A 14212-nucleotide genomic window follows, 5' to 3' on the forward strand; every position below is an offset into this window, starting at 1 on the left:
CGGTGCACCGGGCTCCGTGCACCTCTCCCCCCGGTGCACCGGGCTCCTGCACCCCTGCACCCGGTGCACCGGGACCCCCGACCCCGCAGCCCCCGGTGCACCGGGCTCCCCCCGGCGCCCTCCTCCGCCGCCCCATGCCGCCGCCCCATGCCGCCGCCGCCGCCGGCGCGGGCCCCACCTGGCCTTGGCGGAGCGCTCGTAGGTCCAGCCGGGGCCGGCGGCCAGCGGGTCCCCGAAGCCGGCGGCCGGGTAGTTCCTGTCCATGGGGGGGGGCGGGCGGGGGCCGCGGCGGCCCCGGCGCGGGAAGGCGGGGCGGGCCGAGCCGGGCCCCGCGGCCGGGCACCGGGCCCCGGCGACCGGGCCCGGAGCCGGGGCCAAGGGGAAGGGAAAGGGGGGGGGGAAGGGGAGGGAGGGAGCGGCGCGGGCCCCGCCGCGGCGGCGCCCCCGGGGCCGGGCCGGGCGGCTGGGCCGGGGGCGGCGGAGGGCGGCGGCGGCGGCGGCGGCGGGAGCGGTCACGGAGCGGCCATGTTCGCTGGGCAGCGCTGCCGCCGCTTCCTCCCACAATCCCCCGCGGCCGCCGCGGCGGCAGGGGCGGGGCGGCGCGGGGCGGCGCGGGGCGAGCTGCCGGCGGCGGCGGCGGCGGCGGCGGCTCCTCTGAGGGGCCGCGCGGATCCCCCCCCCACCCCCCTCCCCTGCCCCCGGGACCGGGAGCCCCAACGGGACCGGGTTTCCCTCACGGATCCCCCCCGGGACCGACTTCCCCCCCCGGATTCCCCCCCCCGGGACCGGGTTTCCCTCACGGATCCTTCCCCCGGCACCGGGAGATCCAACGGGACCGGGTTTCCCTCACGGATCCTTCCCCCGGCACCGGGAGATCCAACGGGACCGGGTTTCCCTCACGGATCCTTCCCCCGGCACCGGGAGATCCAACGGGACCGGGTTTTCCTCACGGATTCCCCCCCCCCGGGACCGGGAGCCCCAACGGGACCGGGTTTCCCTCACGGATCCCCCCCCGGGACCGACTTCCCCTCACGGATCCCCCCCCCCGGGACCGGGTTTCCCTCACGGATCCTTCCCCCGGGACCGGGAGCCCCAACGGGACCGGGTTTCCCTCACGGATCCTCCCCCCGGCACCGGGAGCCCCAACGGGACCGACTTCCCCTCACGGATTCCTCCCCCGGGACCGGGTTCCCCTCACGGATCCCCCCCCGGGACCGACTTCCCTTCACGGATCCTCCCCCCGGGACCGGGAGCCCCAACGGGACCGACTTCTCCTCACGGATTCCCCCCCCCCGGGACCGGGAGCCCCAACGGCACCGGGTTTTCCTCACGGATCCCACTCCCAGCACCGGCTTCCCCTCACAGATTCCCCCCCCCCCCCGGGACCGGGAGCCCCAACGGCACCGGGTTTCCCTCACGGACCCCCCCTCGGGACCAGGACCCCTCAGACCCCCCCCAGGGACACGCGTGGGGGCCGAGCTCTCACACATGCACCACGGCTCACACACGCGTGTGCTCTGGGCGCAGGCGTGCGCATGGGGCCCACACATGTACATCAGGCTCACACACATGTAGCGGGCTCGCATGGGTGTTCTGGGGTCACACGTGTGCTGGGCTGTCACACGTGCTCTAAAATTGTACACGCCTTACTTTTACATGCACGCGCATGTATTATATATGTGCTGGTGTCACATGCGTGTGCTGATTTCTGACACGTACTCTAGATTTGTACGTATGTTCTGCTCTCACGCATATGTATGTTTTATACCTGTACAAATCTTACATACGTGTTCTGCTTTTACATGCATGTACCACATTCATGTGTGTGCTGCAGGCTCATATATGTACTCCAAGCTCACACACGTGTACTGATCTCACATGCGTCTGTGGGTTTTACACACGTGTTCAGCACTTAAGCATATGTCATGCATGCATTCTCTAGGCTCACACGCGTGTTTGGGTCTCATATATGTTCAGGTTTCACACACGTGCTTGGGTCTCACATGTGTATTTGAGGCTCACACAGGTGTTCCGGGCTCACACGCATGTTCGGGTCTCACACGTGTTCAGGGTTCACACGCATGTTCCAAGCTCACATGTTCAGGTCTCACACACGTGTTTGGGTCTCACACACGTGCTCTGGGCTCACATGCACGCTCGGGACTCACACGCATGTTCGGGTCTCACGCGTGTTCGGGGCTCCCTCCCTGCCACAGCCCCGCCAGTGCCTGGAGGACCACGAATCCCATCATGCCCCGGGGCTGGGCTGGGCGGGGAAGGGAGGGGGGCCGCGGGGGCCGCTGGGAGCTGTAGTCCCGCCTTTCCCGCCCCGCCGGCCTCGACGCCCGATTGGCCGCGCGGCGCCGCCCGTGTCCCGCCTCCCGCCAATGGGGGGCAGCACCGCGGCAAGCCCCGCCCCCCTGTGTCGCACTAGGCTCGTGCAAGGCACACGCGTGTCGTCGTGGGAGGCTGAGGGCAGTGGGATTCCTGGGTGGTAACTGGGGTAAACTGGGGGGTAACTGGGAGCCACTGGGGGTAACCGGGAGGGAACGCGAGCGCCCAGTACTGGGGATACTGGGGGGAACTGGGACGTAACTGAGAGGTGACTGGGGAGCAACTGGAGGAGACTTGGGGGGAAGTAGGGGGACTGGGGGCAACTGGGAGGAACTGGGGGCAACTGGGAGGAAACTGAGGGCAACTGGGGGCAACTGGAGGGAATCAGGGTAACTGGGGAGTAACTGGGGAGAACTGGGAGGAAGTGGGAGGTAACTGGGAGGCCTTGGGGGGAACTGGAGTGAACTGGGAGGTAACTGGAGGGTCACAGGGGCGACTGGGGGGCGGGGGGGGCCCGGACGCCTGGGTCCCGCCGGTGGGGGCGGGGCGGGGCGGGGTGGGGCGGAACCTCCGCGCGGCAGCGCCGGGTCGGGCCGGGCCGCTCCCGCGGCTGCACCCAGGCGCCGCCCGGAAACGCGCCACCACTTCCGGTCGCGCCACTTCCGGCTTCCGGCGCGGCGGGGCAGAAGCGCCGGGGCGGGCAGCGGGGGTGCAACCGCCTAAGCTTTCCCTCCCTCCATCTCCGCCTCGGACGCCTGGGCCCTCTCGGGAGCGAGCAGCCTCGTGCGTAGAGCGGGGGGGGGGGGGCACCGGGACGCCTGGGCCCCTTTTTGGGGGGGGGCACCGGGACGCCTGGGCCCCGCCAGCACCCCCTGACCCCCCCCCTTCTTTGCCTCACCCCCAGGGCGGCGGCCATGACGCGCCACGGCAAGAACTGCACGGCGGGCGCCGTGTACACCTACCACGAGAAGAAGAAGGACACGGGTGAGGCGCCGCGGGGGGGGGGACATGCGTGGGGGGGAGACGCGTGGGGGGGGACCCACGCGTGTGCGTGACCCCCGCCCCCGCGCAGCCGCCTCGGGCTACGGCACGCAGAACGTGCGCCTCAGCCGCGACGCCATCAAGGACTTCGACTGCTGCTGCCTCTCGCTGCAGCCCTGCCGCGACCCCGTGGTGACGTGAGTCTGCTGGGGGGGTCCCCGAAATCCTCCCCCCCCAAAACCCCCCCCTGGGAGTCCCCCAAGCCCCACAGGGACACCCCAGACCCCCCCAGGAGCCCCCCAACCCCCCCTGGGACACCCCAGACCCCCTCAGGGACCCCCTAAGCCCCCCAGGAGCCCCCCCAGCCCCCCCCAGGACACCCCCAAAACTCCCTGAGACCCCTCTTTAAAGCCCTAGACCCCCCCCAAATACCTGGGGACACCCCAGTCCTCCAGGGGACACCCCAAAACCCCAGGGGACACCCCAGACCCCCCCCCAGGACCCCTTGAGTCCCCCCGGGACCCCTTGAGCCCCCCAAGGAGCCTCCTGGGACCCCTTTGAGCCCCCCCCCAGGACCCCTGGGTGCCCCCCACCCCCCCAAGGGCCCCTCGCGGGGGTTTAGGGGGGGGGACGGGGGGGGGTCCCGGGCGCCCCCCCCGTGACGCCGCCTGCGCCGCAGCCCCGACGGCTTCCTGTACGAGCGCGAGGCCATTTTGGAATACATGATCCGGCAGAAGCGCGACATCGCCCGCCAGACCAAGGTGGGGCCCAGGCGTCCGGGGGGGGGCCCAGGCGTCCGGGCACAGGGAACCCAGGCATCTGGAGAGGGAGCCCAGGCATCCAGGGAGGGGGCCCAGGTGTCCGGGGGATCCCAGGCATCCAGGGGAGGGAGCCCAGGTGTCCGGGGAAGGGCCCAGGTGTCCGGGTGGGTGACCCAGGCGTGCGGGGCGAGGGGCCCAGGCGTCCGGGGCAGGGCCCAGGTGTCTGAGGTGAGGGCCCAGGCGTCCGGGGGGGGAACCCAGGCGTCTGGGGCGAGGGGCCCAGGCGTCCGGGGGGGGAACCCAGGTGTCCGGGAAGGGCTCAGGTGTCCGGGCGGGTGATGCAGGTGTCCGAGTGGGCACCCAGGCGTCCGGGAGGGGCCCAGGCGTCCAGGCGGGGTGACGCGGGCGTGCGGGCAAGGGGGCCCAGGCGTCCGGGAAGGGCCCAGGCGTCCGGGTGGGTGACCCAGGTGTGCGGGCGAGGGGCCCAGGCGTCCAGGCGGGCACCCAGGCATCCAGGGTGAGGGGCCCAGGCGTCCGGGAGGGACCCAGGTGTCCGGGCGGGTGACGCGGGTGTGCAGGCGAGGGGCCCAGGCGTCCGGGCAGGTGACGCAGGAGTCTGGGGAGGGGCCCAGGCGTCCGGTGTGGTGACGGGGGCGTGCGGGGAGGGGGCCCAGGCGTCCGGGCGGGCACCCAGGTGTCCGGGGCGAGGGGCCCAGGCGTCCGGGCGGGTGACAGGGGCGTGCGGGCGAGGGGCCCAGGTGTCCGGGGCGAGGGGCCCAGGCGTCCGGGTGGGTGACGGGGGCGTGCGGGCGGGAACCCAGGTGTCCGGGGCGAGGGGCCCAGGCGTGCGGGCGGGTGACGGGGGCGTGTGGGCGAGGGGCCCAGGTGTCCGGGGCGAGGGGCCCAGGCGTCCGGGCGGGTGACGGGGGCGTGTGGGCGAGGGGCCCAGGTGTCCGGGGCGAGGGGCCCAGGCGTCCGGGCGGGTGACGGGGGCGTGTGGGTGAGGGGCCCAGGTGTCCGGGGCGAGGGGCCCAGGCGTCCGGGCGGGTGACGGGGGCATGCAGGTGAGGGGCCCAGGTGTCCGGGGAGGGGGGCCCAGGCGTGCGGGCGGGTGATGGGGGGCGCGCGGGCGGGCACCCAGGTGTCCGGGGCGAGGGGCCCAGGTGTCCGGGGCGGGGGCCCAGGCGTCCGGGCGGGTGACGGGGGCGTCCGGGGCGGGGCCCAGGCGTCCGGGCAGGTGACGGGGGCGTCCGGGGAGGGGGCCCAGGCGTCCGGGTGACGGGGGCGGGGGGCGCGCAGGCCTACGAGCGGCAGCGGGCGCAGCGGCGCCGCGAGCGGGAGCAGCGAGGCCGCGCGGGGGCCGAGGCCGCCGTCCGCGGCTTCCTGGAGACCGAGGGCGCCATCGTCAGCCGCTCGCTGCCCCACGGCGCCGCCGGGCCCTCGGGTGCGCGGGGGGGGCGCTGGGGGGCCGCGGGGGGGTTATGGGGGCGCTAGGGGGCAGGAGGGGGCCTCGGGGGGGGGCTAGGGGGCAGGAGAGGGGTTATAGGGGGGGTTATGGGGCAGGAGGGGGGTTATGGGGGGGCTATGGGGCAGGAGGAGGGTTATGGGGGTGCTATGGGGCAGGAGGGGGCCTCAGGGGGGGCTATGGAGCAGGAAGAGGGTTATGGGGGGGTGCAATGGGGCAGGAGGGGGGTTATGGGGGGCCTATGGGGCAGGAGAGGGGCTCTGGGGGGGGCTATGGGGCAGGAGGGGTGTTATGGGGGGCGCTATGGGGCAGGAGGGGGGTTCTGAAGGGGCTCTCGGGGGGCTATGGGGCAAGAGAGGGGCTCTAGGGAAGATTATGGGGGCGCTATGGGGCAGGAGGGGGGCTCTGGGGGCAGCTGTGGGGCAGGAGGGGTGCTCTGGTGGGCTCTATGGGGCAGGAAGGGGGGCTCGGGGGGGCTATGGGTGCACTATGGGGCAGGAGAGGGATTATAGGGGTGCTATGGGGCAGCAGAAGGGTTCTGGGGGGCATCTATGGGGCAGGAAGGGGGTTATGGGGGGGCTATGGGGCAAGAGAGGAGTTATGAGGGGAGTTATGGAGCAGGAGGGGGGCTCTGGGGGCAGTATGGGGCAGGAGGGGGGGTTATGGGGGGGTTATGGGGGGCTATGGGGCAGGAGGAGGGTTATGGGGGGGCTATAGGGCAGGAGGGGGGATCCAGGGGGGCCGTGGGGCAGCCGTGGGGCTGACGCCCCCCCCCGCCCCCCCCCCCAGCGCCCCCCGGCCCGGAGCCGCAGGCCCTGCCCAGCTTCTGGATCCCGTCGCTCACCCCTGAGGCCGACGCCGGGCGGCTGCCCAAGCCCGTGAGTCCTGCCCCACGGCTGCCCCATAGCTGCCCCACAGCACCCCACAGCCACCCCATGGCTGCCATGGTGCCCCACGGCCACCCACGGCTGCACCACGGCTGCCATGGCACCCCACAGTGTCCCACAGCTGCCCCACAGCTGCCCCACAGCCACCCCATGGTGCCCCACGGCTGCCCCACGGCTGCCCCACGGCTGCCCCACAGCCACCCCATGGCACCCCACACTGCCCCATGGCTGCCCCACAGCACCCCACGCTGCCCCACAGTGCCCCATGGCATCCTACGGTCCTGCCCCACAGCACCCCGGCCAGGGTGGGATCGGGGGGGGGGCGGTTCTAGCATGGGGGCCCAGGCGTCCGAGGGGGCCCAGGCGTCCGGGCGCAGGACCCCATGGCGCGGGGCAGTCCGGGGAGGGGACACCGGGCTCCGAGGGGCCCAGGCGTCCGAGGGGCCCAGGCGTCCGGGCGCAGGACCCCATGGCACAGGGCGGTTCGGGGGGGGGGACACCGGGCTCCGAGGGGGCCCAGGCGTCCGAGGGGCCCAGGCGTCCGGGCGCAGGACCCCATGGTACAGGGCGGTCCGGGGGGGGTGGCAGCGTGCTCCGAGGGGGCCCAGGCGTCCGAGGGGCCCAGGCGTCCGAGGGGCCCAGGCGTCCGGGCGCAGGACCCCGTGGCGCGGGGCGGTTCGGGAGGGTGGCAGGGTGCTCCAAGGGGGCCCAGGCGTCCGAGGGGCCCAGGCGTCCGGGCGCAGGACCCCGTGGCACAGGGCGGTCCGGGGGGGTGGCAGCCTGCTCCGAGGGGGCCCAGGCGTCCGAGGGGCCCAGGCGTCCGGGCGCAGGACCCCGTGGCACGGGGCAGTCCGGGGGGGGGGGGGGACACCGGGCTCCGAGGGGGCCCAGGCATCCGAGGGGGCCCAGGCGTCCGAGGGGCCCAGGCGTCCGGGCGCAGGACCCCATGGCACAGGGCGGTCCGGGGGGGTGGCAGCGTGCTCCGAGGGGGCCCAGGCGTCCAAGGGGCCCAGGCGTCCGGGTGCAGGACCCCATGGCACAGGGCGGTCCGGGGGGGGTGGCAGCGTGCTCCGAGGGGGCCCAGGCGTCCGAGGGGCCCAGGCATCCGGGCGCAGGACCCCATGGCACAGGGCGGTCCGGGGGGGTGGCAGCGTGCTCCGAGGGGGCCCAGGCGTCCGAGGGGGCCCAGGCATCCGAGGGGGCCCAGGCGTCCGGGCGCAGGACCCCATGGCACAGGGCGGTTCGGGGGGGGGACACCGGGCTCCGAGGGGCCCAGGTGTCCGAGGGGCCCAGGCGTCCGGGCGCAGGACCCCATGGCGCAGGGCGGTTCGGGGGGGTGGCAGGGTGCTCCAAGGGGGCCCAGGCGTCCGAGGGGTCCAGGCGTCCGGGCGCAGGACCCCATGGCACAGGGCGGTTCTGGGGGGGACACCGGGCTCTGAGGGGCCCAGGCGTCCGAGGGGGCCCAGGCGTCCGAGGGACCCAGGCGTCCGGGTGCAGGACCCCGTGGCGCGGGGCGGTTCGGGGGGGGGGGGGGACACCGGGCTCCGAGGGGGCCCAGGCGTCCGAGGGACCCAGGCGTCCGGGCGCAGGACCCCCATGGCACAGGGCGGTTCGGGGAGGGGGGACACCGGGCTCTGAGGGGCCCAGGCGTCCGAGGGGGCCCAGGCGTCCGGGCGCAGGACCCCATGGCACAGGGCGGTTTCGGGGAGGGGGGACACCGGGCTCCGAGGGGGCCCAGGCGTCCGAGGGGCCCAGGCGTCCGAGGGACCCAGGCGTCCGGGCGCAGGACCCCGTGCTGCGCTGCCCCATGAGCGGGCGCCCGCTGCGCCGCCGCGACCTGGTGTCCGTGCGCTTCCGCGCCGCCGAGCCGGGCCTGGAGCGCGTCGCCCTGCTCACCCGCCGCGACCGCTACGTCTGCGCCGTCACCGGCGACGTGCTGGGCAACGCCGTGCCCTGCGCCGTGCTGCGCCCCTCGTGAGTGCCCCCCCCGCGTCCCTAATTGCCCCCCCCGCGCGTCCCTAATTGCCCCCCCGGATCCTTAATTGCCCCCCTGGGATCCCTAATTGCTCCTTTGGGACCCTTAATTCCCCCGGGCACCGTGGAATAGGTCAGCACTGGGGTTGGCACCGTCCTGTGCCCATTATGAGTGTTTTAATTGCCCCCCCGGGACCCCTAATTGCCCCCCCCGGGCCCCTAATTGCCCCCCCGGATCCTTAATTGCCCCCCTGGGACCTCTAAGTGCCCCTTTGGGACCCTTAATTCCCCCCTGGGCACCGTGGAACAGGGCAGCGCTGGGGTTGGCACCGTCCTGTGCCCATCATGAGTGTCTTAATTGCCCCCCCGGGACCCTAATTGCCCCCCTGGGACCCTAAGTGCTCCCTGGGATCCCTAATTGCCCCCCCGGTACCCATAGCTGCTCCCTCGGACCCCTAAGTGCCCCAGGGACCCCCCCAACTGCCCCCCGTGATCCCTAACTGCCCTGGGGACCCCCCCCACCTGCCCCCTGTGACCCCTAACTGCCCCGGGGACCCCCCAACCACCCCCTGTGACCCCTAACTGCTCCAGGGACCCCCCCCCAACTGCCCCCGTGACCCTTAACTACCCCTCGTGACCCCTTCCCAGGCCCCCCCCCCACCCCCAGGGTTGTTCCCTGGGACCCCCCCCACCCTGGGACCCCCCCCCTGTCCCGGGATCCCCCCCCACCCTGGGATTCCCCCCCCTTCATCGTGGGGTCCCCCCCAATTCCTGGGGTCTCCCCCCCACCCCGGGATGCGCCCCCCCCCCCAGCAGCCCCCACTGACGGGGGGGTCCGTTGGGGGGGGGGGGCGCAGGGGGCGGCGGTGGTGACGCTGGCCTGCGTCGAGCGCCTCATCCGCAAGGACATGCGGGACCCGGTGAGCGGCGCCGCCCTGGCCGAGAGCGACATCATCGTGCTGCAGCGGGTCCGTGCGGGGCCGGGGGGGTCGGGGGGGTCTCTGGGGGGGGGTCGAGGGGTCCTCAGGGGGGTTGGGGGTGTCTGGGGAGTCCTGAAGGAGTTTGGGGGGGTCCTGGGAGTCCGGAGGAGTCTGGGGGGGGGTAATGGGGGGCTGCAAGGGTCTCTTGGAGGGGGGGCAGAAGGGATGGGGGGGCCCCCTATAGCCCCCCCCCCACACTCCTCTTTTCCCCCCCCCTTCCAGGGTGGCACCGGCTTCGCTGGCTCCGGGATCTGCCTGGAGGCCAAGAAGTCCCGGCCCGTGATGCAGGCCTAGACCGGGGGGGGGATCCCAAGACCCCCCCCCCCCAAGGGGCCCCCCCAGCCCCCTGCGACCCTCCTGGGGGCCCCCAAGATCCGCAAGGAAGATCCCAGGACCCCCCCCCCGAGCTTCCTCCCACCCCCACAATAAATGTATTTTTCCCCTTGATTCGACGCTGTGTTTGGGGGAGGCCCTGGCTGAGTGCGGGCAACTCATCACACCCTGTGGGCCCCACCCCTTCGGCATCGCCCCTTTAAGCGCCCTCCCCAGTCTCGCCGCAGCCCCACGTGGGAGGCGCGACCTGCCCCGCCCCGCGGCGCCTCTCGTCCAATCAAGAGCCGGCACCCCGCAGGCTGGTAAAAGCATCGTTTATTGGCCGAGACGGGGCCGGTGGGGCGGGGCCCACTCGTCTTTGGACAAAAATAGAGAAGGGGCGGGGGCCTCGCGGCCGGGCCCCGCCCCCGCGCATCTGGTATAAAAGGGGGGGAGGGGCGCCGGGGCCCCGCAGCAGGTTTGTGGGGGGGGCGTGAGGGGAGCCCCCCCCCTCCCCAAAAAAGGGGGGGCCCCTATTCGTCCTTGTGCAAGATTGGGGGCAGCCCCCCCATAAGACACTTTGGGGCCCCCCCTGGCTGTAGTGTTGGGGGGCTGGGGGGGGGGCAGGACCCCCCCCCAGCTATAAATTGGGGGGGGTTGGGAACCCCCCCATGAGGCTTGGGGACCCCCCCGAATAGGAAGAGGCTTTTGGGGTGCCCCCAGGGGGTCAGGGTGCCCCCCCCCATTTTAGCCCCTCCCCTGGGGTAATTTGAAGCTCCGCCCCTTTTGGGGGGGGGCCCAGAGGGGTTGTGGGTGCCCCCCCCCAGGCTAAGCACCCAATGGGGGGGAGTTTTGGGGACCCCCCCAGTGCTTTGGGGGGGCCCCCCTCAACCTCCCCTCCCTTCCCCAGGGGATTTTGAGGACCCCCCCATGACCTGACCCCCCCTGGGATTTTGGGGGGACCCCCCATGACCTGACCCTCTCCCTGGACATTTTGGGGACCCCCCCAGAGGGATTTTGGCACCCCCCCAAAAAATATTGGGGGGGGTCCCCATGACTTGACCCCCCCCGGGAAATTTTTGGGGGCCCCCCCAAGATTTTGGGGACCCCCCAGAAGAATTTGGGGTCCCAACAGCCTGATCCCACCAAGGAGCTTTTGGGGGGAGGCACCAGGCTTTGGGGGGGGGGGTTGCTTCCCCCCCCCCGGGCAGTTTTGGGGGGGGGATCCCTGGGGTTTTTGGGGTCCCCCGGGATTTTTGGGGGTCCCCCCCGGGGGGGTTCGGGGGGGGTCACTGGGGGGCCAGGCCGTGGGGGTCCCCGGCCAGGAGCCGGGGCCGCGGCAGGTCGCCGAACATCTCGGTGCCGTCGGAGCCGCGCAGGGCCAGGGCTCGCATGCTGGCGGCGATGTGCTCCAGGTCGGGCGAGGGGGCGCTTGGGGGGGGGGGGTGGAAAACGGGGTTCGGGGGGGTCCCCCAAATTCTCCCGAACCCCAAAAACCTGCTCTGCACCCCCAAAACCCCCCTGAACCCCCAAAACCTCCCCAAAATCTCCCCTAAGACCCCCCCAAACGCCCCCCGGCCTGGCAGGCGCTCCAGGTCGGGCGAGGGGCGCTGGGGGGGGGGAAACGGGGTTCGGGGGGGTCCCCCCAAATTCTCCCGAACCCCAAAAACCTGCTCTGCACCCCCAAAAACCCCCCCAAACCCCCAAAAACCTCCCCAAAACCTCCCCTAAGACCCCCCAAACGCCCCCGCCTGGCAGGCGCTCCAGGTCGGGCGAGGGGCGCTGGGGGGGGGGAAACGGGGTTCGGGGGGGTCCCCCAAATTCTCCCGAACCCCCAAAACCTGCTCTGCACCCCCAAAACCCCCCCGAACCCCCCAAAACCTCCCCAAAACCTCCCCTAAGACCCCCCCAAATCCCCCCGGCCTGGCAGGCGCCTGCATGCTGGGAGCGACATGCACCGTTTTGGGGGGGGTGTTGGGGGGGGGGAAATGGGGGTCGGGGGGGTCCCCCAAAACCCCCCAGTCCCAGCCCCCATCTGAGCCCCATAGGCCCCCCCAGACCCCCCCCAGACCCATAGAACCCCTCCCCACCCCACAGACCCCCCCCAACCCCATAGGCCCCCCCCAGACCCCACCCCCCAGGGCCCCCTTCAGCCCATAGGCCCCCCCAGGCCCCCCCGTCCCCCATCCCAGCCCCACAGGCCCCCCCCAGACCCCCCAGGATCCCCCCAGCCCCATAGATCCCCTCCCCCAGCCTCACAGCCCCCCCCAAACCCCCACCCCAGCCCCATAGATTCCCCCCACAGACCCCCCCTAGACCCCCTCCAGCCCCATAGACCCCCCCCCACCCCCATGGGCCCCCCCCAGGATCCCCCCAAACCCCCATCCCAGCCCCATAGACCCCCCAGACCCCCCTCCAGCCCCATAGGCCCCCCTCCCCCAGCCTCACAGACCCCCCCAGACCCCCATCTCAGCCCCACAGGCCCCCCCAGACCCCCCAGGATCCCCCCATCCCCATAGATCCCCTCCCCCAGCCCCCCAGCCCCCAATCCCAGCCCCACAGACCCCCCCCAGCCCCATAGGCCCCCCCCCAGGATCCCCCCAAACCCCCCCTCCCAGCCCCATGGGCCCCCCCCAGACCCCCCTCCAGCCCCCCAGACCCCAATCCCAGCCCCACAGGCCCCCCAGCCCCACAGACCCCCCCCAAACCCCATCCCAGCCCCATAGGCCCCCAGACCCCCCTCCAGCCCCCCAGACCCCAATCCCAGCCCCATAGACCCCCCCAGACCCCCTCCAACCCCACAACCCCCCCCCAGCCCCATAGATCCCCTCCCCCAGCCCCACAGACCCCCCCCAACCCCCAATCCCAGCCCCATAGGCCCCCCAGACCCCCCAGGATCCCCCCAGCCCCATAGATCCCAGCCCCATAGGCCCCCCCCAGCCCCATAGATCCCCTCCCCAGCCCCATAGACCCCCCCAACCCCCCCCTCCAACCCCCCAGACCCCAATCCCAGCACCATAGGCCCCCCCCAGACCCATAGACCCCCCACAGACCCCCCCCCAGCCCCATAGATACCCCCCCCGGGGCGCGCGCACCTTGCCGGCGTCCTCGTCGGAGGAGCGGGGCTCGGCGCCGCCGGGCCGGAAGCCCCACACGGGCACGGAGACGGGCAGGGAGCGGGGCGTACTGCGGGCCCCCCCGCGCCCCCCCCGGCCACCGCCGCTGCCACCGCCGCCACCGTCTCCTCCGCCGCCGCCGCCACCGCCGCCTCCGGGCCGCTGCCCTCTGCGGGCGTCACCGTCACCGTCACCCCACGGCGCTGCCCCGTGCGGGGGGATGGGGGGGCACGGGGGGGGGGGCGCTGGGGCCCCAAGGGTGGCCCCAAGGGTGGCATTGGGTCCCCGTAGGGGTCTTGCGGTCCCCAAGGCTGGCGCTGGGGTCCCCAAGGGGGTCCTGGGGTCCCCCGGGGTGGTGCTAGGTCCCCATGGGGGTCTCCAAGGGTGGCATCGGGTCCCTACGGGGGTCCTAGGGTCCCCACGGGTGGCATTGGGTCCCCAGGGGTATCCTGGGGTCCCCAAGGGTGGCACTGGGTCTCCATGGGGGTCTTGGGGTCCCCAAGAGTGGCATTGGGCCCCCAAGGGTGTCTTGGGGTCCCCAAGGGCGGCTCTAAAGGTGGCGCTGGGTCTCCAAGGGTGGCGCTGGGGTCCCCAAGGGTGGTGTTGGGTACCCATGGGGGTCTTCAAGGGTGGCATCAGGTCCCCAAGGGGGTCCTGGGGTCCCCATGGGTGGTGTTGGGTCTCCACGGGGGTCCCCAAGGTTGGCATTGGGTCCCCATGGGTGTCCTGGGGTCCCCAAGAGTGGCATTGGGTCCCCACAGGTGGCCCCAAGGGTGGCATCGGGTCCCCACCGGGGTCCTGGGGTCCCCACGGGTGGTGCTGGGTCCCCACGGGTGGCCCCAAGGGTGGCATTGGGTCCCCAAAGGTGTCCTAGGGTCCCCGCGGGTGGCCCTGGGTCCCCACAGGTGGCCCCAAGGGTGGCATCGGGTCCCCAAAGGTGTGCTGGGGTCCCAAGGGTGGCACTGGCTTCCCTCGGGGGTCCCCAAGAGTGGTGCTGGGTCCCCAAGCATGGCACTGGGTCCCTAAGGGGATCCCCACAGGTGTCCTGGGGTCCCCAAGGGTGGCACCGGGTCCCCACAGGTGTCCCTAAGGGTGGTATTGGGTCCCCAGGGGTGGCCTTGCGTCCTCAAGGGGGGCACCAGGTCCCCAGGGGTGTCCTCAAGGGTGGCATTGGTCCCCAGGGGTGTCCTGGTGGCATCAGGTCCCCGCAGGTGTCCCCAGGGGTGGCACCGGGTCCCGCGGGGGGTCCCCACCTCCCCTTCCCCGCGTGTCCCCATGTCCCCGCGTGTCCCCCCACCCGCGCACCGTCGGGGCTCTCGGGCTCGGAGTCGAGGAAGGGCTCGTCCTCGGCGCCCGGCTCGTCCTCGTCCATCAGGAACAGCCCTGGGGGGGGGGGGAAGGA

The 14212-nt window shown here is 73.0% G+C and overlaps 3 protein-coding genes across 3 annotated transcripts in view; 1 reads left to right on the forward strand and 2 right to left on the reverse strand.

Annotated features, from left to right (window-relative positions):
* Positions 1-14212, reverse strand: part of LOC136994914 (nitric oxide synthase-interacting protein-like) — a 76926-nt gene that overhangs the window by 60701 nt on the left and 2013 nt on the right.
* Positions 3073-9701, forward strand: LOC136994930 (nitric oxide synthase-interacting protein-like). The gene is given in 9 exon segments (XM_067314370.1): positions 3073-3117; positions 3239-3318; positions 3407-3512; positions 3995-4076; positions 5376-5520; positions 6331-6419; positions 8215-8406; positions 9260-9370; positions 9605-9701. Coding segments are annotated over 8 exon segments (867 nt in total). The 5' UTR covers positions 3073-3117; positions 3239-3248; the 3' UTR covers positions 9677-9701.
* CCDC106 (coiled-coil domain containing 106) overlaps positions 13361-14212 on the reverse strand; it is a 6110-nt gene continuing 5258 nt past the window's right edge. Inside the window, 2 exon segments of the mRNA XM_067314288.1 lie at positions 13361-13536; positions 14116-14193. Coding sequence (XP_067170389.1) covers positions 13361-13536; positions 14116-14193 — 254 coding nt within the window.

The sequence above is a fragment of the Apteryx mantelli genome, chromosome 34, assembly GCF_036417845.1.
Source record: "Apteryx mantelli isolate bAptMan1 chromosome 34, bAptMan1.hap1, whole genome shotgun sequence".
In the NCBI taxonomy this organism is placed as follows: Eukaryota; Metazoa; Chordata; class Aves; order Apterygiformes; family Apterygidae; genus Apteryx; species Apteryx mantelli.